Source organism: Dermochelys coriacea, chromosome 7 (assembly GCF_009764565.3).
Source record: "Dermochelys coriacea isolate rDerCor1 chromosome 7, rDerCor1.pri.v4, whole genome shotgun sequence".
In the NCBI taxonomy this organism is placed as follows: Eukaryota; Metazoa; Chordata; order Testudines; family Dermochelyidae; genus Dermochelys; species Dermochelys coriacea.
Genome location: NC_050074.1, coordinates 19,123,525 through 19,148,725, shown reverse-complemented (window position 1 = coordinate 19,148,725; position 25,201 = coordinate 19,123,525). Strand labels below are relative to the sequence as shown.

General features: G+C 45.2%; 1 protein-coding gene across 2 annotated transcripts in view; it reads left to right on the top strand.

The window, feature by feature from the left end:
• Window positions 1–24,016, top strand: part of PLXND1 (plexin D1) — a 133,212-nt gene extending 109,196 nt beyond the window's left edge. The window contains exons 31-36 of one of the 2 annotated variants that reach the window (XM_038410807.2): window positions 8,198–8,302; window positions 9,132–9,295; window positions 11,155–11,302; window positions 16,399–16,539; window positions 19,298–19,372; window positions 21,204–24,016. In XM_038410807.2, the coding sequence (XP_038266735.1) occupies window positions 8,198–8,302; window positions 9,132–9,295; window positions 11,155–11,302; window positions 16,399–16,539; window positions 19,298–19,372; window positions 21,204–21,320 (750 nt within the window). In that variant the 3' untranslated portion in view covers window positions 21,321–24,016. Of the gene's footprint in view, window positions 1–8,197; window positions 8,303–9,131; window positions 9,296–11,119; window positions 11,303–16,398; window positions 16,540–19,297; window positions 19,373–21,203 lie in introns of those variants that run through there. The other variant, XM_043519807.1, reaches the window with a different exon arrangement.
• The last annotated feature ends 1,185 nt before the right edge of the window (window positions 24,017–25,201 follow it).

The following is a 25,201-nucleotide window of genomic DNA, read 5'->3' as shown; positions in this document are numbered from 1 at the left end:
CCTTGCAGCAATGTATTAATGTGCACTCAAAGGGCACTAATGCTGTGCAGAGTTTTTTTGCCAAAGGCAAAGCTAGGAATGCTTTCCATATGTACAGTAAATGCAGGCGGATGCATTTGTCACCCAGCTAGCTTGTTGGCTGGTGATCAGATCTGCCCGGGGGTTGGCTGAGCCCCCTGTGGTTACTGCGTTGTTTTTGTAATAAGGTAATACTTGAACATATGGTATGTTTGGCAGAGAGATTTCAGTTTTTATCTTAATCTTGATCATAGTCTCAAACATATTTCACCTTTCTGATGGCTGCCAACTAACAGATACAGGAAGAGCAAAACCCTGCTAGTCAGGGATGTTTCCAAAAAATGGAGTTCACTGCAAGCCTATCAACTTAATCTTTATAAGGAAGTAGTTTCTGCCATAGAGAGAGTCCAACCTTTTTATTCTGTTGCTCGATCATGAATTGTTATAGCAAGAGATCTTCATCTGGCCTAAATCAGCATAGCTCCATTTATGTCGATGGAGCTATTCCGATTGACACCAGCTAAAGATCTGGCCCAAAGAGTTACATTCCAAAGTAGGGGTAGGTAAGTTCCAATGCTTTGAAACTCGATGGGAGAGGAGAATCATACTCAATGTGTCTATACTATAATGATATTCCTGGTAACCTCTTCCCCCCACAGTATTTCTGCTTTTGGACCCATGTCATTTCCATGTACGTGATGAAAGAGGAGTGAATCTTCTTCAGCCTTGATTGTTAACGTAACCCAGCTCCATAGAGCTGAAGCGCTATGTGTGATAGTGGCAGAGGAACCGCTTTACACTGCATTCAGTGAGATGCTGGCTCCCCATGATACCTCTCCTTCAGAGAGATCAACAGTGGGGTCGAGAGGCTGCATATAAGACAGCCTTACCAGCATGGAACATAAAACCTATTCTGCAATGGAAACAGAGCAGAGATCTGTGGCCTGCTCTAGGTGCCCATTACCATTAGAGAGTTCAGACAACAGCATGGACTGAGCAGGAAGCTAGGCGAGAAATGCCTGATTCCTAATCCCAGCTTTGCCACTGAGTCCCTGTGAAGCCTTGGGCAAGTCATTTAATATATAAATACTATTACTCACCCATCTCAGTGGGGTGGTGATGATCTACAAGTTAATGTTTGGACAGCACTCTGAAAGTCGGAAATGACATATTGTTATAAGGGGGAAAGGGGCATTTCAAGCATCAGGAAATATTTTATGAACTTCACATCTTTTCAAATTAAAAAAAATGTGCTCCAATAAAAAAATACTAGGAGCACTGCAGGAAAAGAGAGAGAGGGTGAAAGTGCACATAGAAAATAATCAGAAGAGGTACATCAGTGACATGCTAGGGCACTGCCGGGGCACTAATCCAATGATCTCAGCAATGGAACATTTAGATTTTGGTTTTTGTTTTAAAGGTAGCAGAGGGTTTGTTAACAAATCAAACAATGTTTTTGTGCTTTTTCCACATTTCAAGACAAGCTGCTTTTTCTGTGTAAGCCTGGCCTTGTGTTGCTGGTATCCCAAATTACAGTAGCACTGGGGGAATTCAAGAAGTGAAACAGACCAAAAACTTAAATGAAATTGATCAGTTCATTTTCATTGGTTTCAGAGTAGCAGCCGTGTTAGTCTGTATTCGCAAAAAGAAAAGGAGTACTTGTGGCACCTTAGAGACTAACAAATTTATTTGAGCATAAGCTTTCGTGAGCTACAGCTCACTTCATCGGATGCATTTGGTGGAAAATATAGAGGGGAGATTTATATACACACACAGAGAACATGAAACAATGGGTTTTATCCTACACACTGTAAGGAGAGTGATCACTTAAGATAAGCCATCACCAGCAGCGGGGGGGGGGGAGGAGGAGGAAAACCTTTCATGGTGACAAGCAAGGTAGGCTATTTCCAGCAGTTAACAAGAACAACTGAGGAACAGTGGGGGGTGGGGTGGGGGGAGAAATAACATGGGTAAATAGTTTTACTTTGTGTAATGACTCATCCATTCCCAGTCTCTATTCAAGCCTAAATTAATTGTATCCAGTTTGCAAATTAATTCCAATTCAGCAGTCTCTCGTTGGAGTCTGTTTTTGAGGTTTTTTTGTTGAAGGATAGCCACCCTCAGGTCCTACCTACATGCCTCTAGCTTTCATCCAGATCATACCACACGATCCATTGTCTACAGCCAAGCTCTACGATATAACCGCATTTGCTCCAACCCCTCAGACAGAGACAAACACCTACAAGATCTCTATCATGCATTCTTACAACTACAATACCCACCTGCTGAAGTGAAGAAACAGATTGACAGAGCCAGAAGAGTACCCAGAAGTCACCTACTACAGGACAGGCCCAACAAAGAAAATAACAGAACGCCACTAGCCATCACCTTCAGCCCCCAACTAAAACCTCTCCAACGCATCATCAAGGATCTACAACCTATCCTGAAGGACGACCCATCACTCTCACAAATCTTGGGAGACAGGCCAGTCCTTGCTTACAGACAGCCCCCCAATCTGAAGCAAATATTCACCAGCAACCACACACCACACAACAGAACCACTAACCCAGGAACCTATCCTTGCAACAAAGCCCGTTGCCAACTGTGTCCACATATCTATTCAGGGGACACCATCATAGGGCCTAATCACATCAGCCACACTATCAGAGACTCGTTCACCTGCGCATCTACCAATGTGATATATGCCATCATGTGCCAGCAATGCCCCTCTGCCATGTACATTGGTCAAACTGGACAGTCTCTACATAAAAGAATAAATGGACACAAATCAGACGTCAAGAATTAGAACATTCAAAAACCAGTTGGAGAACACTTCAATCTCTCCGGTCATAGATTCATAGATACTAAGGTCAGAAGGGACCACTCTGATCATCTAGTCCGACCTCCTGCACAGCGCAGGCCACAGAATGTCACCCACCACTCCTATGAAAAACCTCACCCATGTCTGAGCTATTGAAGTCCTCAAATCATGGTTCAAAACTTCAAGGAGCAGAGAAGCCTCCCTCCAGTCAACCATGCCCCATGCTACAGAGGAAGGCAAAAAAACCTCCAGGGTCTCTCCAATCTGCCCTGGAGGAAAACTCCCTCCCAACCCCAAACATGGCAATCAGCCAAACCCTGAGCACATGGGCAAGATTCACCAGCCAGATACCCAGGAAAGAATTTTCTATAGTAAATCAGATCCCATCCATCTAATATCCCATCTCAGGGGATTTGGCCTATTTACCCTGAATATTTAAAGATCAATTACTTACCAAAATCCCATTATCCCATCATACCATCTCCTCCATAAACTTATCGAGTAGAATCTTAAAACCAGATAGATCTTTTGCCCCCACTGCTTCCCTTGGAAGGTTATTCCAAAACTTCACTCCTCTGATGGTTAAAAACCTTCGTCTGATTTCAAGTCTAAACTTCCTGGTGGCCAGTTTATACCCATTTGTTCTTGTGTCCACATTGGTGCTGAGCTTAAATAATTCCTCTCCCTCTCCTATATTTATCCCTCTGATATATTTATAGAGAGCAATCATATCTCCCCTCAACCTTCTTTTAGTTAGGCTAAACAAGCCAAGCTCCTTAAGTCTCCTTTCATAAGACAAGTTTTCCATTCCTCGGATCATCCTAGTAGCCCTTCTCTGTACCTGCTCCAGTTTGAATTCATCCTTTTTAAACATGGGACACCAGAACTGCACACAGTATTCTAGGTGAGATCTCACCAGTGCCTTGTATAACAGTACTAAAACCTCCTTATCCCTACTGGAAATGCCTCTCCTGATGCATCCCAAAACCGCATTAGCTTTTTTCACAGCCATATCACATTGGCAGCTCATAGTCATCCTATGATCAACCAATACTCCAAGGTCCTTCTCCTCTTCCGTTACTTCTAATTGATGCGTCCCCAACTTATAACTAAAATTCTTGTTATTAATCCCTAAATGCATAACCTTACACTTCTCACTATTAAATTTCATCCTATTACTATTACTCCAGTTTACAAGGTCATCCAGATCCTCCTGTATAATATCCCGATCCTTCTCCGAATTGGCAATACCTCCCAGCTTTGTATCATCTGCAAACTTTATTAGCACACTCCCACTTTTTGTGCCAAGGTCAGTAACAAAAAGATTAAATAAGATTGGTCCCAAAACCGATCCCTGAGGAACTCCACTGGTAACCTCCCTCCAACCTGACAGTTCACCTTTCAGTAGGACCCGTTGCAGTCTCCCCTTTAACCAATTCCTTATCCATCTTCTGATGTTCATATTGATCCCCATCTTCTCCAATTTAACTAATAATTCCCCATGTGGCACAGTATCAAATGCCTTACTGAAATCTAGGTAAATTAGATCCACTGCATTTCCTTTATCGAAAAAATCTGTTACTTTTTCAAAAAGGAGATTAGGTTGGTTTGGCACGATCTACCTTTTGTAAAACCATGTTGTATTTTGTCCCATTTACCATTGACTTCAATGTCCTTAACTAATTTCTCCTTCAAAATTTTTTCCAGGACCTTGCATACTACAGAGGTCAAACTAACTGGCCTGTAGTTACCCGGATCACTTTTTTTTCCTTTCTTAAAAATAGGAACTATATTAGCAATTCTCCAATCATTCGGTACTATTCCTGAGTTTACAGATTCATTAAAAATTTTTGCTAATGGGCTTGCAATTTCAGGTGCCAATTCCTTTAATATTCTTGGATGAAGATTATCTGGGCCCCCCGATTTAGTCCCATTAAGCTGTTTCAGTTTCGCTTCTACCTCTGATATGGTAATATCTACCTCTATATCCTCCTTCCCATTTGTCATGCTACCATTATCCCCAAGATCCTCTTTAGCCTTATTAAAGACTGAGGCAAAGTATTTGTTTAGATATTGGGCCATGCCTAGATTATCTTTAACCTCCGCTCCATCCTCAGTGTTAAGCGGCCCCACTTCTTCCTTCTTAGTTTTCTTCTTATTTATATGGCTATAGAACCTTTTACTATTGGTTTTAATTCCCTTTGCAAGGTCCAACCCTACTCGACTTTTAGCCTCTCTGACTTTATCCCTACATCTTCTGACCTCAATTAGGTAGCTTTCCTTGCTGATCCCTCCCATCTTCCACTCCCTGTATGCTTTCTGCTTCTTCATAATCACCTCTCTAAGATGCTTGCTCATCCAGCTTGGTCTACAACTCCTTCCTGTGAATTTTTTTCCCTTTCTTGGGATACAGGCTTCCGACAGCTTCTGCAGTTTTGATTTAAAGTAATCCCAGGCCTCAACTGCCTTTAGATCCATAAGTTCTTCAGTCCAATCCACTTCCCTAACTAATTGCCTTAATTTTTGAAAGTCAGCTCTTTTGAAATCAAAAACCCTAGTTGCAGATTTATTTTTGTTAATCCTTCCATTTAGTTTGAACTGAATTAGCTCATGATCACTTGAGCCAAGATTGTCCCCTACAACCATTTCTTCTATGAGGTCCTCGCTACTCACCAAAATTAAATCTAAAATGGCATCCCCTCTAGTCGGTTCAGCAACTACTTGTTGAAGGAATCCATCAGCTATCGCATCTAGGAAAATCTGAGCCCTATTATTATTACTAGCACTGGTCCTCCAGTCTATATCTGGGAAGTTAAAGTCTCCCATGATCACGCAGTTTCCATTAGTATTTACTTTATTAAAGACATTGAAAAGGGCTCTATCCATAACCAAATTAGATCCCGGAGGTCTGTAGCACACCCCAAGCACTATCGTAGGAGAGGCTTTACTAGTTTTCTTCCCCAATGTAATTTTTGCCCAGACAGACTCTGTCTTATCCATTGCATCGCTTCTTATTTCTTTACATTCTAACTCATCGTTGATATACAATGCTACTCCACCCCCTTTACCTTTGTTTCTGTCTTTCCTAAAGAGCACATACCCTTCAATACCTGTAGTCCAGTCATGACTACTATTCCACCATGTTTCTGTTATCCCTATAATATCTGGTTTCACTTCCTGCACCAGTAGCTCTAGTTCCTCCATTTTGTTACCTAGACTCCTCGCATTGGTGTATAAACATCTTAATTTTTGGTGTTTGGCCTCGCTCACATTTTGTACCCTATTAGGCACAGTCATTCTACAGCCAGTATAACCTATTAGACTAGTATCCACACCGCCCTCGCTCCTTATATACATTCTCCTACCCATGGCTGTATCCTTTCTTACTTCATCTTCTTCCCTCTCAATGCTAAAATCTGGCGTGGAGATTTTCTGGACATCTCCCATCCATCTCCCCCCAATTCCTAGTTTAAAGCTCTCTTTATCAGTTGTGCCAGCCTCGATCCTAGAAGTCTATTTCCTTCCCTACTCAGATGAAGTCCATCCCGAGAGAACTGACCTCTGTCCGTGAATGCCTCCCAGTGGCCATACATCCCAAAGCCTCCTTATAGCACCACTGCCTAAGCCATCTGTTGACAGTCATAATCTTGTCACACCTTTGTTGCCCTTCTCTAGGAACAGGAAGGATCCCGCTAAAGATCACCTGAGCCTCAATTTCCTTAAGCGTCTTCCCCAGCCTAGCATAGTCTCCCTTGATACTTTCCAGCGAGAATCTGGCCGTATCATTTGTTCCCACATGAAGGATAATTAGGGGATTCTTTCCCGCTCCCTTGAGGATCCTTTTCAACCTCAGGTCTACATCCCTTATCTTAGCACCCGGAAGACAGCACACCCTTCTATTCTCAGGATCAGCTCTAGTTACAGGCCTGTCTATTCTTCTCAATAAAGAGTCCCCGATCACATAGACCTGCCTTTTCCTGGTGACAGTGCTATTCTCCAGTCTCTCCCCTGTTCCCTCTGGCTGCAAGTTCTTTCCATTCCTATTTTCCCTTACAATTCTCTTCAACCCATCCTGTATCCTCCTGGGGCTCATATTTGGTGTAGTCTCCCTTGACTCTTCCCCTTTTTCTATAGGGCTAGCCTCTCTTCTCTTCTTCCTTACCCTTCCACCTTCAGCGACTACCTGCTGAGCCCCTTCTTCATTTTCCAACTCTGCAAACCTGTTCCTAAGCTCTATTTCTCCTTCACTAGCCCGTCTTTTTCTCTGCCTGGTTCTTTGAGTCACATGCTTCCACTGACCACTTTCCTCATCCAGTCTCTCCTCAAAATTCCCCAGCCCTGCTTCCATCCGTGAGTCTGAGCTTTTCCCTTCAGATACCTCATATCTTTGCTCCATCATCTGCTCAAACCCCTTCCTAAACTCAACCAGACTTTCCACCTGCATCTCCAAACCTCGGATCTTTTCCTCCATCAGCTCTATCAGACGGCATTTCATGCAGACAAAACTCTTACCGGTTCCCCCCTCCAGCATCATGTACATACCACAGCTTCCACATCCAGTCATCCTCAATGTGTCTTTCACTGCAGGAGTCCCTCCCACAGCTTCCTCTGTATCTGTCATCTCCTTCCCACCTAAATCCTGTTAATTACAGACCTGAGGGTGGCTATCCTTCAACAAAAAAGCCATAAAAACAGACTCCAACGAGAGACTGCTGAATTGGAATTAATTTGCAAACTGGATACAATTAACTTAGGCTTGAATAGAGACTGGGAATGGATGAGCCATTACACAAAGTAAAACTATTTCCCCATGTTATTTCTCCCCCCCCACCCCATCCCCCACTGTTCCTCAAATATTCTTGTTAACTGCTGGAAATAGCCTACCTTGCTTGTCACCATGAAAGGTTTTCCTCCTCCTCCCCCCCCCCCCCCCCGCTGCTGGTGATGGCTTATCTTAAGTGATCACTCTTAGAACCCATTGTTTCATGTTCTCTGTGTGTGTATATCAATCTCCTCTCTGTATTTTCCACCAAATGCATCCGATGAAGTGAGCTGTAACTCACGAAAGCTTATGCTCAAATAAATTTGTTAGTCTCTAAGGTGCCACAAGTACTCTTTTTTTCTTTTTTCATTTTCATTGTACAAGTTAAGAGAAATAGAACAAAAGGCACAAATAGCAAAAAGTCAGTTTGATCATTAAGTTTCTTTCAGTTTTAACTAATCTAATTGTGTGTTTGGCAGCATAGATAATGTTTTATTTACTGTATAAATTGTATGTTGGTAACATCCCTTTTTACTCAGTAAAAAGATGTCCCAAAGGCAGGAATCATGAGCATATTTTTTTTTGTATTGACTCAGGTTCTTCCAACTGATGAACTGATTGAACATAAGAAGTCCCATAGACAGAGCCATAGGAAAAAAGTCCTACCTGAGATCTACTTGACCAGGTTACTATCTACAAAGGTAAGAGAAGCTGGGGCAGTGTGAGAGTTTTGTTTATGGGAAATAGGATATCTGTTGGTTGCTCTGTCATAAAATGTGACTTGTTATTTTTAAGCAAGGTTACATTATGCCCTGAGTAGAGATGGGTGCTGTAGCATCCCACACTGTAGAGAAGAGGTGGGACTCTGCCATACCGAATACAGGGTCTGCTGGACATAAGCAGACCCTGTAGTTTTCTCTGACTTTCTAGCTGGTAGTCTGCCTAATGAACCCACACGTTACCTCCCTGTGGCCTGGCCTGGCCTATACACTTAGGAAAGGGATGCGGACTACAACAGAGGCTCAAGACCCAAAATTAAGATTTGGGCACAGACTTCCCCAAAGTTTGGGGATGTTCAGATCAGAGGAGGGGGAAGAACACTGGTTCAATCTGGATTCAGTTTGGAACTTCCCTACACTCCAAGGGTGTTTGGATTCAGGGTTTGGGCTCAAGCCCATCTTTAATCCCAGTGTGATGTATAGCTGGACCAGAGATCATAAGAATGGCCAACAATCTCTAGTTTTCTATTTACTGTGCAGAACAATCACAGATGTGCTCTGAGATCCCAGCAGTAAGAAAAAGCAACCTCTATGCCAAAAGAAATTAGCTCCAAACTGGAGCTAATTATATCACCACGCACAAAACTAACCTTTCTCTCTCCCATTTTGCATCTCCTCCCTCCCTCAATTTACTAAACTGGCAGCAATGTCTCTTTCACTTTGAAGAGCAAACCCAATCCCCTCGGAATAGTAACTTTTTTTAGTTGTTGCTGCTTCACCTTGGCCAATGCTATGTACGCTTGTCCCCTAGGGCACGCTGCAGAAGTTCCTGGATGACCTATTCAAAGCCATTCTCTGTATGCGAGAGGATAAGCCGCCTGTGGCTATCAAGTATTTCTTTGACTTCCTGGAGGAGCAAGCGGAGAAAAGAGGGATCTCTGACCCTGACACTTTGCACATTTGGAAAACCAACAGGTTTGGAAGATGAGACCCATTATTTCCTTCCTTTCCAGCTCAGCAGGACAAGTAGCTGCAAAGCCCCAGTGCCCTGAAATAATCATTAGGATGATAATGCAGAGAGCTGGTAACGAATACAGGATTTAGAGTGCTTGGTGGGGCAGAGAATTGGGGCAGTGGCAGAAACAGAGAGCTGAGGGGTACAACTAAGGGACAGAGGAAAAAGGGGCAGAAAGGGGGACAGAAAAGCAGAGGGCCAAGTGGGGACAGAGAGCTAGCAATATTGCCAACCTCAGGTATTTAGAAATCCGGAGTCTGGCCCACAAAAAGTCATGAGATTGTCTTAAAAATCACAAGATTTTTGAAGTAATATATTTGGGTTCTTTTCATTTGTCTTTTGACTTCTGAATCTTTCGGGGGTCACATTTCTCTCTGCAGCCAGGAAGGCTAGAAAGTTACTGTTTTTTTAATAACCGCTGAGATGCTGGCATCTTTACATGACTCCAGGAGCTGGCACTTCAAGAAGAACACCATATATTGGGATACAGATAGTAAAGTGGCAAGAGTTGGCAGCACTGAGCAAGAAAAAAAGCAGAGAGCTGGGGCCAGATTACTAAGGAAGACCGTGGAACACAGAAATGAGGAATGACCCAGAGGGCCAAGGCAGAGATAGGAAAGAAACTTGAAGGAGGTTCAGCCATCTTAACAGAAAAGGAGCAGCGAGAACTCGGGGGAAAGGGGAGAGGAAACTTGAAGGAGAGGCTCAGCACCTCTCAGATGAGAGGGGCAGCTGGCCCTGAAGTTGCCGCAATGGGACCAGCTGTTCCAGCCCCAGCTCATGGAAATTAAGAACATGCTTTGGGAGAGAAGATCAGTGGGTATACAAATTAGCATAATAGGTTGGTTTAGGGTATGGAAATTTTCTCTCCAGGTTTTTGATGCGCCAATAGATAGGGCTGCTAATGGGCTACAGGGCTTCTCCCTTCTTGGCCGCTGGTTCTAATCCAGTCCAAGTTGGTTGTGAGCCAGAGTTGTTACCCTCAGATGCTCAGAGTTCTGCTTCGTGGTCACAGTACAACGCCTCATGGGCAGGTCTCTCCTTCCCCACTGGCACTTGAGCTGGCAGGCTCAGCAGCTGAGCCATGGAACTGATCCATCTAGGCCGGGGAGGAGCAGATGGAGAGAAGTTTGCACTGCTGTTGTCTGTGCTGTAGCCATTTCATGGCAAGTTGTGTTTGCAGGGCACTCTCACCAGTACTGAAATAGCTGCCACAAAGGTGTTCCAAACATCTGTGCTAGGGAGACAGGGTGAAAGCGACAAAAAAGAGCAAGACGGCAATGGCCTTCTGGACTCATGCCCTTGGAGAGAGAGAAAACGTAATGAAGGTCAGACACAAGGGATGTTTCCCAGGACTGTGCCTACCATCAGGCTCTGGTTACATTCTGACACTGAGACAGAGGGACAGGGATCAGCACCACTTGTAGGAAGTTAGTTCTAAATTTACAGGCAAAAGCACAGAGATCTTTCATGGACAATGCAAGGCTCAATGAATTACTCGAGGTGTAATGCAGCGATCATACCTAGGTAGGGATACTCATGCATACTCCATGTCTGATCCTCACACTTCACCCTAAGGGAAACTCCCCGTCATCTGTGAAACACATTCCTGCCCCTTCTAGCCAAGGTGAGGCACAGCAAGGGGTGGTAACAACAATTAAATAATAACCTTGTCTCCATATTTTTCCCTTTTCTTTTTTTCTTGTTTTTTCTCCTCCATCACCCCATCTGCTTTTTTCTTTCTTTTTCTCAAATCACTCTGGAGTGATCTGGGAATGACTAAGCTCATCCAGTCTGTTTCTGATGCTTTCCCATGCAGCCTACCTCTGAGGTTTTGGGTCAACATTCTGAAGAATCCCCAGTTTGTCTTTGACATCGACAAGACTGACCATATAGACGCCTGTCTCTCTGTCATAGCCCAGGCCTTCATCGATGCCTGTTCCATCTCCGACCTACAGCTGGGCAAGGTACAGATCTGCAGCTCCCACTAAGATGGATCTGTCCCTTCACCCCACTCTCTGCTCAGAGTTGGTCTTACAAGAATTGAGATTGGGTGATGGGAGTGCATGGTTGTAGGCATGCTGGAAGGCAACATGGGAGCCAGAGTCTGGGAAGTTAAGGAAATTGAAGCCTAAATGGTGAATGAAATATTCTGGGTCCTTCATCAGTAGACCAGGTGGTGCGCTGCTCTGTATATTGTTCCCATTCTTAAAGGAAAACTTTATTGCTGAGCCCAATAGGATAAAAGCTCAAACTGAGAAACAGCCATCACCATGAGTACACAAAGAAATGGGATTATGACAGTATGTATGTTAATTACGGCTGACATAATGGCTGATGGCAGTTATTGGGCTGAAAAGTGTAAGGATGGGCCCCATCAACCTTGGGGTGCTGACACTCCTGAATCTCAGGCAGTCTCCAATCCAAATCCCAGTTTTGCAAGTAGGCCCCATCTCCAGCTTTCTGTGACGCTCTGTCTGAGAGTCCCATGCAGAGGCTATGCACCAACTCCTGACCTGCATTAATAATAGTTTAAGAGTCAGAAGGAAAATTTGAATGCAACTTTAAATGGAAGTGAGATTCTCATCTCACTTACAACAGTTCAACTTCAGTGACTTCAACAGAGCTATTCCTGAATGACCCTGGGGGAAGAGAGGGAAGAATCAAGCCCTTAACACTGAAAACATTAAGGCAGGTTGAAAATTGGCTTGTGGCCTGTTCCATGTTGGGCAGCACAATGGAGACCTGGTCTATATGTTTTGCCAGATAAGCTTACGTCTGTTAGGAATGTGAAAAATCACACCCCAAGAGACACAGCTATGCCGGCAAAAGCCCTAGTGGACATGGAATTATACTGACCAAAAAAAAGTCCTTTTGGCAATATTGCTATTCCATTCAGGGAACTGGTAGAAGCTATACTGGAAAAAAAAACAGTATAAACTGGTCTCCACTAGCAGGGTTTGTTGGTATAGTTCTTTTTCTAGCATAGACAAGGCTTTAGTGAACTAAGCACAAGACTGGGAACCAGAAACTACGGCAATCTCATCCAAGCTCCACCACTGACTTTCTTTGAGGCCTTGGCCAAGTGACCTAGGCCCAGAACATCACAGGTATTTAGGCACCTAACTCCCACTGAAATCAATAGGTGTTAAGCACCGAAATAACGAGATTGTGGCCCTTGGTCATAAATTTTCAAAGTGTGTGCTCATGGGCAGCGGGTAAAGGAGGCTGGGGGAGGCTAAACCTTCCCAAACCTCCACTAATGCTTCCTGCTGCAGCCCTGGGGCTGGGCCATGGCAGGGCTCAGAGTTCCTCTGGGTGGCCCAGGCTCAGGGGCTCAGTCCTGGCCTGCCAGGGCTCCTCTGGACTACTCCAAGTTCTGGCAGGCCAGCCCAGGCTCGAGGCTGTTCCTGAACTCCAGGGGCCAGCTGGGGTTCGGGACAGTGCTGGTGGGCCAGCAGCAAGAGCTGGGGCGGGGGCAAACCTTGGGCGGAAGGGGCAGGGCAGGGGGCTTGCCTCCCCCAAACTGAGGGTGCACATGCCATGTGTGTGTGGTCCTTTTAGTACACACCTCCGACCTGCGTGTAATGTCAGGATTGGGTACAAATAGATCTGTGCATACACAAGCAACCCTGACTTGCATGCATGCATTGGGCATAGCCCACGGACGGGTGAGGTCTACATGGAAGTTCACTTGCACTTTTGGGAATTGAGGCTTTAACCACTCAGGTTTCCTATTTGTGAAATAGGGATAATAATATTAACCTACCTCAGGAATGAAAGGCTTAACAAATCCACTTGTATAAAGCTCTTTGGCAATGTCAAGTGCTATATAAGTACTGTTGGTATGAGGTGCTCATCCTGCCCCTAGCACATATTCCAGCATTTAAAGCAAGTTGTCCGTGTTGCTCAGCCCAGCAGCATGAGGTATTGTTTGTCATGTATATCAACCAGGTATGAAACCTTATAGGGGCCTATCGAAAATACTTTGAAAACATGACAGAGAGAGTGATTATTTAGTTAGGCCCCAAGTCTGAAAAACAATTACACATGTGCTTTATTTTACACAAGAGCAGGGACATTGACTTCTCTTTTAAGCACATGTGTAATTGTTTGCAGGATCAGGGTCTTATTTATTTTTATGATGATAGCTGCCAGAAATCAGGATCAGCTCCCATTGTGCTAAGAGCATTACAAACACGTACAAAGACACAGTCCCTGCCTTAAAGAGCATCCAATCCTTTTAATAGATTGTTTGTTTGATTTCTAGCAGGGCTATCATAGGGTATTCTGGTCTGTAGGCAGTTCATCCACACTTACAGAAAAGCGATCATTCGTTATTAAGTTCTGGTGGCGTTGCCAGAAGGGGTCATTTTTCAGTGTTGTAAAACGAAAAGCGACATGTCACGGTTTGTTCAGGTGACTGTGCTCTGATTACATCACTCTACAACTGCATGAGGCTAAGCGAGAATGAGTGTTTTTGCCTTCAGAGACTTTGCCAAGATCAGGTGGCAGATCTAGGTGCCATCAGTTCACACAGGATTAATCAGTTTAGTTCTACCCTATTTTGAATATGCCCATCATCCTAGTATCTAGGCATCTGATTCTACTCGGTCACAGCGGTTTTACCTTGCTGTAACACCATTGACTTCAGTGGAGTTACTCTTGATTTGAGGGAGATCAGAATCAGGCCCAAGCATCTAGCTTCCTCTTGGGATTTTATGTTGCTGAGGCTATCCTCTGCACTTTACCACTGATAAATGTTAGTAGCTCAGAACAGTTATTGGTCTTTATGGGCCTAATCCTAATCTTTATCCCACAAACAGTCTAATTGAAATCATGGAAGTAAGGACTCAAGGAACAGACTGTAAATATACAACAGTCAAGAAAATATGGGCCTGGTTCTCCTCTCACTGCTACCCGTTCTACCCCCATGTAACTCACATCACCCTCAAACTCCATAGCTCAGGCAGCTAGAAGGAAGAGAGGTTGCGTGTGTTTTATTGTCCTCCCTTTGGCTCCACTAAGTTTGGTGTTGACATCTGAAACTTCCTGGTGTAAATAAGTTTTATGAGTGAGTGCTGTAAATCATGTCCTCATGGTGCAGTGTGTGACACAAAGCACACCCTGTGGGGGGCTGGGTGTCGGGGCAGAGCATTCCACCTAAATTAAAAGCATCAGGAAGTCTTTACTGGGAGAGATTTAATACTGGAGGAAGATCTAATGAGTGCTTGATTTTTGTTTGTTTGGGTTTTGAACATTTTTTTAGTCTGTTACGAAACACCTATAATTTGTCCTTGTCAAACTGTCAATTAAAGAAGGGGGGGTCAGCTGGGGTCAAACAGCAGATGGAAATGTTTTCAGAAACACAATAGCATAAAAAAGGAATCATTGAGTAATGTGGGAAGAATAAATCTCCCGCATAAAAGTAAAGTGGCCTGTATATACAGTATGTCACCAGCCTTACACTGATGTAATTGCACTGCCTTCAGTGGAGTTACTCCCAGTTTAAATTGGTATGAGATTAGAATCAGATCACATACATCTGTATTCCGTGTATGTAATAAACTTTAACATGTACACTCTGTGCCAACATACAATTTATAATACATATACGTACAGAAACTGAGAAATAACTAAGAGGAAGTTTGGTTCCCTCTGAGCTTTGTAAAGAAAGTGTTATAAACAGGCTATATAAATATGCAGGGCATTGCACAAATGCAGTCTGGGGGGTTGAAACCACACAAACTCTACAGCTGATGCTGAATGCTGCTGCCCATTTAGTAAGAGTATGTCTCCACTCTGAGTTGGTAGTATAATTTCCACCTCAAGGAAACATGCCTGCACTAGCTAGTACCCTAAAAACAGAAGTGCTACCACAGCAGCATAAGTGGTGGAAAGGACCAGCTGCCCCAAGTGTGATCACATGGGAGATGTTAGGGATGTATGCGGGGTGGGTAGCCCTCCCACCACTGCAGCTACACTGCCATTATGCACCACCAGAGCTAGCACAGGTATGTCTCCTCAAGCTGGAAATTACACCTCCAGAAAAAGTGTAGACATACCCTTATTAGTGCTAGCCATATCCCATATTACAACTGTGCCCTAACGGCTTCACGGGCTTCCTGATTGTGGCCCGGTCCATTTCAAGGTGCTGCTATCAACCTTGAAGGCCTTAACTGGTTTTCTAGCTGAAGGACCCAATTCCCTCCCTGTGTAGCTGCAACATTTGGGGTCAACTAGTGTGCTCTTGCTAATAGTCCCTGGACTTGCGTGTCTGGGGGCTGGGACAGGCTAGTCTCAGTACAACATCATTCAGTCTAGAACTTTCTCCCTTCCTTATCCCAACAGACAGTCTGTTGACCTTCAGGGCACTGTGTAAAGGTAGTAGGCCCAGGTCATTCCCAGGGTAATGCTATTGAAAGGAATGGCACTACCTGGAGGATCAGTTTGATCCCACCAGTTTGCTCAGACTTTTGCCTGAGTAGGTGCTGGTGGGGCTATACCATCCCTGATAGCTGGGCGGGGAGAATGAGATGATTAACGTCCACTTGGACAAAACAAAGTGAAGTTGGTATTTCCCCTTTATTAATTTACATGCACTTGATCAGACACAAGGTGAGCTGGACACATTGTTTTAGACGACTAAAAATAAATCAAACCTCTAATGAAAAAGAATCCAAGGCCAATATGTCAACCTGCAAAGCTCAGTCCCTCCCACCAACGTGACATAAAGAACTTGATTTTTAAACAGTCTGCGTGCCCAAAATGAATGTGTAAAGTTGGATAACACCTCATCATGTATGTACCCAGTACCCTGATTTACATGCAGTCTTAGCAGTTGTATGTGCATATTAGTCATGCAATTGTGCACACATTTTGTGCATCTTACTGATTAAAACCAGGACCCAAAAGTTGAGTTTTTTCCTTAACACAGTTGAAGTTCTGGTTTTAAAAACGTCATATTAAACTTCCAATGTGAAGCCCGGATGACCAGGGAATGAGCCTTGGAGCCAATGAAGTATCCATCTGTCTCTCTCTCTCTCTCTCTCTCTCTCTCTAGGACTCACCTACCAATAAACTACTGTATGCCAAGGAGATTCCAGAGTATAGGAAAATAGTGCAGCGCTATTACAAACAGATCCATGACATGCCGACTCTCAGTGAGCAGGAAATGAATGCACACCTCGCAGAGGAGTCACGGGTAAGAAATCTGCAAAGCCATGGTAGCTTTAAAGAGGGTCTACTCATACACCCACTGGTGTCTGCTGGATCAGGAGCAGCCCCACAAAATCCGTTGTGGGAGTGTGGTGTTGTTCTCCCGGCTGCCGAGCATGCCTTTTCTGGCTGCCGTAATGGTTACCTCGGTAACCTATGGGGAAAGTGGGCAGGGATCAGCTGTCTGCAGTACAGGACATTGGGTAATGCAGCACAGGGCGCTGGCATTGAGCATCATACATGCTAATGCTGAAGGAGGAACAGAAAGGGAAAAATCATTTCTCCTCTCTCTATATAAATGTAGAGCCAGATCCACTAACTCCACTTTCTCCGGCTGCAACCTTCAAATTGTCAGGGATTGGCCCTGTTTATTTGCTCCTAAAAAGGAGCATGGTAGGAATGAGTGATGTGCTGCTGTGAAGACAGAAGAATTCTGATGAACCAAAAGGCAGTTGATTCTGAAACTAAGACTCTCTCTAGCACATCAGTGTGGACCAGAACGTCCCTGAACAGGGAGTGAACAAACTTGGGTTCTGTACCCAGGTCTGCCAGTGTCTTTGTTTGTGATTTCACTGCTAAGTGCTTCAGTTTCCCCCTCTATAAAATTAGAATAATAGAGCTGTCCTGAGAACAGTAATTCCAGTTTGCAGAGGATTTCGAATGAAAACAAAATTTTGATGTTCTCCTTGAAACAAATAAAAAAAAATTGATTTGGAACACTGAAACATTCCATTTAGATATTTTTTTTTTTTAACAAAACTCTGCCTGGCAGGCTGCCAAGGCGCTGGGAGCCAGGTCTCCCATAGCTCTGAGGCCAGCTGGCTACCCAAGCACCCTGCTCTTGGGATTTGGAAGCCCAGGAAACCAGCTTCCCAAAGAGTCTAGAAGCCCTGAGGTCCCCAATTCTGAGGCAATCTGCCTGATGAGCTACTGGGAAGCTGGGCAGGTGAGCTAGGAAACCAGGCATGTTTCAAAACCTGCCTGGCAGTCACGTTTGCTGCTTGGGTTCCATCAGCACTTCATCAAAATAGAACCATCACCACAAAAGCATTTCATTTAACAAATCTGCAAATTCCAATGAAAGATATTTGGTCAGAAGTTTCCCGATCAGCTCTTTCTGACACACTTCTGTGATGTGCTTGGAGATTGTGGAAGGGTTGACACATGGCTGGCATGCCCTCTCGTGGCTGGGCAGTCAAAGCGGCTTTTTCCTCCCCAGCGCCTCTACCAACAGATACTCAGCTCTCACTGTGGTCTGTCTTGTCTCACAATTCAGCCCTCTGGCCAGGTCACCATTAAGTTCCACCCTTTCTGGGATAACAAGAAGTCCAACCAGAGTCTAAACCTTTCATCTGGTCTTTGGCCCTCAAATCTTGGTCGCATCATCTCTACAGCCCTTCACTCAGGGTTTTCAGTTGTCCTTTGCCACTTCTCAGGGGCCTCACACCACCTTCCCAATGGCTGGTAGGGAAACCCAGTCCAGGGACCCTATAACCCAAAGTCTGCTCCACAAGCCTCCTTGCTGCTGCCTCCCTGGACTTCTTCCTGCTATAGCCTTTTTTCCCCCAAGTTTTCTCCCCAGCCCCTTTGCAGGCTCTTATAGGGCCAGGGCCTCCCAGGGCTCGCTCTCTGGAGATCTGGTTCCTGCTATTGGCTGTGTTCCCAATCCACTGCAACCCTTGCATCAGAGGGTAGCATTAAACTCCCCAGGCCTCCATGGCGACAAGTTTTATCCCTGCTAAGCTGCTTCAGGATCACCTGCCTGTTCTAGGGTTTGACCTCTCCCTGGTGGAGCCAGTTCTTCCCCTTTATCTCCAGGCCCAGCTATCCAGCAGGGACACCCAAAACCATCAGAACTGCTAAAGTCAACTGCTGCGTCCTGGTCCTCTGCTCTCTGCCACCAAAAGAGCGACTACAGCGTTCTTCCTTCACTCCCTGCAGACCCCTTCTGCCCTCGACTTGTTCCCTTTAGAGGGCCACCCAGCTCTTCCCCAGATGGGCTTCAGCTTTAATGAGTCCTGGCCCACCCTTCATAGAATCACAGAATATTAGGGTGGGAAGAGAGCTCAGCAGGTCATCTAGTCCAATCCCCTGCTCAAAGCAGGACCAACACCAACTAAACCATCCCCGCCGGGGCTTTGTCAAGCCTGACCTTAAAAACCTCTAAGGATGGAGATTCCACCACCTCCCTAGGTAACCCATTCCAGTGCTTCACCATCCTCCTAATGAACTAGTTTTTCCTAATATCTAAGATAGGCCCCACCCCTGCCCTGCAAATTGAGACCATTGCTTCTTGTTCTGTCAGCTGCCACCACTGAGAACAGCCTAGCTCCATCCTCTTTGGAACCCTCCTTCAGCTAGTTGAAGGCTGCTATCACATGCAACCAGGTGGGTTAATTGGGATATACAGAGAGCTACAGATGAATGGTGCTATATAGTATTATTAAAATGGTGCCAAATTCATCCCTGGCATAAACAAATGCCACTCCCACTGTAATCTATGGAGGTGGGCCCTGTTTGTGCCAGGAATAAATTTTGGCCTTTGCCTCTGAAGTCACTAAACAAATATAACATATAGCTTGAATAACGTAGATGGGAACAAGAGTCCAAGCATTTTGATCCAGTGTTAACTTAAAGCAAATCAGATCTAAGTCTTTTATTACTCCAGTTGCTTTCTGTTGAACGGACTAGATTCCTGCATTTGGATTAATATTCCTCCCCGGTTTGTTTTATCTTTTATGAAGAAATATCGGAATGAGTTTAACACCAACGTGGCCATGGCTGAAATATATAAATATGCCAAAAGATACCGCACTCAGGTAAGCAGCTTCATTTGTCAGGAGGCGAAGTCAGTGCTCAGCATTCCAGGTAACTGTGGGGAAATGCCTGATGTCCTTTTGTATGCAGCACTGGTGCAGCCATGTCAGGACAGGTCTATGCTACGGCAGGGATCAATGCCCTGAGATCAAGCCACCAGCGGTCGATTTAGCGGGTCTAGTAAAACCCCGCCAAATCAACTGCAGATCACTCTCCAGCCAATCCCTGTAGTCTTCCCCCGACGAGAAGAGTAAGGTAAGTCAAGTCAACGGGAGATTTTCTTCCGTCGACCCGCCGTGGTGTAGGCCCCTGTAACTCGACCTAAGGTACGTCGACTCCAGCTACGTTATTCACGTTGCTAGAGTTGCTAGCGTAGGTCGACTTACCGTGGTAACTTGGACATCGCTTCAGTCTCAGGATATCAGAGAGACCAGGTGGGTTAGGTAGTATCTTTTATTGGACCAACTTCTGTCGGTGAGAGAGACACGCTTTCGAGCTTTACAGAGCTCTTCAGGTCTGGGAAATGTACTCAGACTGTCACAGCTAAATGCAAAGTGGAACAGATTGCTCAGCATAAATAGTTAACACATATTTCAGGGGACTATTCAAGATGAAGTGGCGCATTAATACCCCTCCAGACCTAGGGGGGAAAGAAACTGGAGGGGTGGGAGAGGTAGCGGGGGGGGGTTGTTAGTGGGTTATAAGTTTGTTTTAATAAGCCATAAATCTAGTCTCTCTATTCAGTCCATGATTTTTAGTGTCTAGCAGAGTTATGCTTTAAGCTTAAATTCATAACTTTGCTAGATTCTAAAAATCATGGACCGAATAGAGCCACTGGATTATAACAATCCCAGACCTGAAGAAGAGTTCTGTGTGATCTCAAAGGCTTGTCTCTTTCACCAGCAGAAGTTAGTCCAATAAAAGCTATTACCTTCCTTACCTTGTCTCTCTGATGTCCTTTTGTGATTTATCAGTCAAGTGTCTGACCTGCCCTCAGTCCCACCAAAAAGAGTCCGAACAAGGAAGAGACGGTTCTTTGTCACTGATGGAATGGCCTTAGCTGAGGATCTAGGATGTCCATATCTATCTAGTCTCTCTCTCTGTGTGTCTCCCCTCAACCCTCTCTCTCTCCTTCCTGTAAAGTCAGTCAAAGATTTTTTTAAAACCTAGGTGCATTTTCAACCCTTTTGTCAGATCACCAGAGAATTCAGAATAGGTCTCATTCTCCCTTCTTCTGGCGTGAAATTTGCTCTTGCAAATGTTTGTGGATGCAAATGAGAGCATGTAGGTGGCTCCTTGTTGCACCTGCAAATCAAATAGCTAGATGTCTATGTGCCTTCACTTCCACCCGCAGTTAATTGTCCCCACAAATCTGTGGGTGTGGAAAAGGAGGCCCAGGTGAGCCCCCCTTTAAAGAGCAGGCCTAATGCAGTCCTATTTGTTTTACAGTGCACTAGCCCAGCCCTGAGGTGGCAGCTTGCACACGTGTGTGTGCGTGCGCGTGCACACACACACTCTCTCTCTCCCTCCAATCCCTTGGCTTCTTGGAAGACCAGTAACCTATTCTCATCTGATCTGAGCATTGTTTGGCAAGGATGGCTGAAAGTGAAATGTAGCCTGGATCAGTCAGCAAAATGCTCCAAAAATGTGTAAAGAAAGGCGGGGAGATGCTGAAAAAGTCCAGTGACAGGGCAAATAACCCCCTCCTCCACACCTCCTCAGGGCACTAGGCCCAGATGGTTCATCCTTTTCCCCACACCACCTGTTTGGAACACAGAAAGGGCAAGGCTGGTGCATGTTGCATTAATCGCTTCACTGCTCTTGCTCCTACAGATAGTGAATGCCCTGGACTCCAACCCCACCACAAGACGCACGCAGCTGCAGCACAAGTTTGAGCAAGTGATCGCGCTCATGGAGGACAATATTTATGAGTGCTGCAGTGAGGCCTAGGGCTGCTCTGGACTGAAACCGCTCCTGGAAATGACCTTCTCTGTAGTGCACTGTCCACTAGGGAACAAGCCTTTAAACAAAATATATACATGTAGATATATATTTGATTGTGTCTTTTACGGTAACTCTGTCACCACATTGTTGGTGGGCATGGCCATTGGTGAGATGAGCCAGCAAGGGATGAGAAGCCACCAAACATCGTTTCCAGATAGCTTCAACTCCCTTTCGTTGATCTGCACTGCATAGTGCCCATAATTTATTTGCTCTTTCAAGCTGGAACTAGAGACGTGCCGCTTACTATTTTCCTTTAACCTGCGTGTGAGCAGCCATCAACTCCCTGCATTCCTGCTTCCAGAGCGACTCCTTGCAGACTAGATCCCAGGCTAGGCAAGCGATAATGATGGATGCAAAGCAGCGGGGAAGCCTCAGGGAGTGATGAATGGAGATTTCAAAGGCTATTGGAGCAGCAGCAGAACTCCCTTAACTATACCCCCTTACTTTTGTATGTTTTAAATACCAGGGAATCTGTTTACTGTACATTATCTGCTGCATTAGATGTGTTTTGTGCCTTTTATTTTTGTACTGTATGTGTAAACATAACCACTCCATCTGCAACTTGTGCCAGGTGGGGAACTCATGGACTAGACAGTGAGATTGCTTCCGAAGTAGTCAAGACATGCGAAAGCACTTTACCCCTAATGGAAATGGTAATTATCTAGCTGGAAGGATTGTATTGTCCATTTGACAATGTCAGAGAGGAACAAATTGGGGCAGCTGTTCCCACTTCCCCAAGTTTCCGAGATGTTTGTGCACACACCAAACTAGAGTTGACAAATATCCCCTAAATAGCCACTTTTCATCCAGCTGGTCACAGGAATAATTTTACCTAGAAGTAAAAGGAAAAGATACATTAGGGGGTCAAAAGGAAAAGTTTTCTTCCCTTTATACCATCTTCCCTGTCTTCCTGCATGCACACCCTACAGCTGAATTCTTCTCTCAGTATAAACCTGAAGTAATGCCAGTGAGTTTAACTCATTATTTAGTATCTACACTGGTGGAACAGTGCAGAATTGGCCAAAGCTGTGCTCCCAGTGTCAGGTAGTCCCTCTGAAGATCGTTTGGAACTCACACAGTGCTCAGCAGCTGTGAGGTATACTCTGGGACTGGTGAAAATGTAGGATGTTGTGATGGAGATAAACTAAATCAAGGCCAGTATTATGGGTCTGTTCCTAAAACAGCTTCTGGTCTGCTGTGTCTGGCATGCTGATGGCCGCAGCTATTGACTTTAAATGAATGGAAGGTTATTGCTGCATCAGCCCAAACAGCATCAAAGACAATGTACTGTGACTCCAAACGCCTTTTACAGAATTAGCCTATCTAGCAATCCCTGCAAGCTGGAATGACTCCAGCTATTTTGGGCTATTACGGGACAAAGTCTGCCCTCGGTTAACCCAGTGTAAAATTGAGAGCAAGTCCATCTAAGTCATTCCAAGTCAATGGAGTCACATGCCTATAAAGCTGGAGCAACTTTGCTACTGGATTTGAGGTCCCAATCAAATCCTCTGGATTTACACTGGTATAATAGGGTGAAATTTTTCTAACTTTACTGTCCCAGATTCCTTTATGTTGCTTGCGGAAGGGCAGTGCCTTGGAATACAAGCTTTCTCGCTTCCTTGTTGCCCATTGGTGAAGGACCACAACACAATTCCATGGCTCCCTTTGCTAGCTACACATACCAGAAGCCAGCACACGAATGCAAGAAAAGCCAAACTGCCCATAAAATCCAAATCCAGTTTGGCACCAAACTTTCATACTACCAAAAATACAAAAAAAGATACTACCTCACCCAAGGCAGGGTTTAAAGGGGAATCTCCATAATGCACATGGCTGCCATCTGATCACTTTGCTAAGAATCAACCTGGCAGTGAGCTACTTTGGTTCAACCAAAAAAAATCCCCTGGCTGGATCACAGCCAGGGCCTCTGTCACAAATGTTTCAGAAATGCCTTGAGTATAGACTAGTTCTATGGGGATTTGGAGCCTCACAGCTGATTTTATATTATATATATTTTAAAAATTACACACTTTATTGGGGGTGGGGGGCAAGGAAGAGAAAGACTTAACCAGAACTGCAGAAAAGTACATACACTGTGGAAGTCTAACAGTAGTTGCTGCATAAGTGGCTTCAGCCTAGAAATGTTACAAATGTAGCTGGGCTACATTTTATTTTGAAAGAGATTTTTAAAAAAAACTTAATTTTTCTTCTTTAAAAACTGTGAACAGCTGCCAGATACACACAGGGCCAATGCGGGGAAGCTGAAGGTGAGATGTGGGAGGCAGTGTGACAAAGGGGTGCAAGGGGCCGTTCCCATGAAGTGGTGATCCTTGTGTTGAAACACTGGGAAGGTAACGGGCTAATTAGTGTCAGGCTATGGATCTGCTCCAGGTGCTGTGATTGGCGAGCATGCCTTATGGCCTATACTTAATTTAATCTTTTCTCCAAAGCAAAAAAAAGAGGAAACATGCTCTTTGCTTCCATCCTTTGGAAGGAACAGAGCTTGAGGGTTGGATGCATTGCCTTGAACCCTGATCCTTTGTAATATATTTTTAACTTTGTCATGTATTTGTCGGTGTGGTTCTCTTACCTGCTATTTGGTGGAATCTTTGAAAACTTATCTTTGTAATAAAACATGGTGATCAAACGTGTGGGAAAGTTTTTAGCCAACAGCATTTGGAAAAAAAAATTCTGCATAGGGCATACATCTTCACAGTTGCCTCGCTGCATGGCTTCTCCTACACCAGAGGTGGGCAAACTATGGCCTGCGGGCCACATCTGGCCCAGCCCTTGAACTCCCAGCCCAAGAGACTAGCCCCTCGCCCCACCCCTGCTGTCGCTCCTCCCCCCTAGCCTCAGCTTGCCATGCTCCTGGCAGTCTGGGTGGCGGGGCTGCGAGCTTCTGGGCAGCACGGTTGCGAGAGCCACCAGCCTGCTCCAGTGCTCTAGACTGCGCGGCAGCGTGGCTGGCTCCGGCCGGACGGTGTGGCTGCCAGTCCTGGTGCTCTGAGCGGCATGGTAAGGGGCGGGGAGTGGTTGGATAAGGGTCAGTGGGTCCTGGGGGGCAGTTAGGGAGCAGGGGGCAGTTGGATAGGTGTGAGAGTCCCAGGGGGCCAGTTGGGGGGGAGGGGGCTGGTCAGGGGACAAGGAGGGGTTGGATGGGTCGGAGGTTCTGAGTGGGACAGTAAGTAGGAGGGGACAGATGGGGGGGCAGGCTGTTTGGGGAGGCACAGGCCTCCCTACCCAGCTGTCAATTTGGTTTCAGAACGCCACTGTGGCCCTCAGGCCAAAAAGTTTGCCCACCCCTGTCCTTCATGGAGGAATTTATTTGCACGCTGGTTGAGTGAAGAGTGGTATCCCATACCCCAACATCAAGCCCTCAATCAGAGGTAGAATCCCTCATTCTTTGGTTTTTAAGCTAGGGTGCTCACACCCCCATCCAACTGTTATCAGGATTGTTCCACTATTAGTGGCTGTATCTTATATATACACACACACAACTGTAAACACCCCCACCCCCGCCTAGGGGAAAACAGGTTGTGTCCTGATTTTTCACACTTGCTCACTGGTCACCTTATGTTAGGCTTCCAAAAGTGAGGAAGATGGCTGCATTCTACTGCACAGGGCTGGATATTTTCATCATATCTGAGCATTTATATGATGGACAGGTTTAGCTAATCAGTTTATAAACACTAGTGGGTGCTCAGCTCCCATGCTACTCTGAAAGCTCATGCAAACATAAAAAGGTGAGGATCCCCTCCATTTCCTGTCAGCTAAGGCCAGCCCCAAGCAATGGCCATATCTACCCAAGAGCCTACCACCTGGTA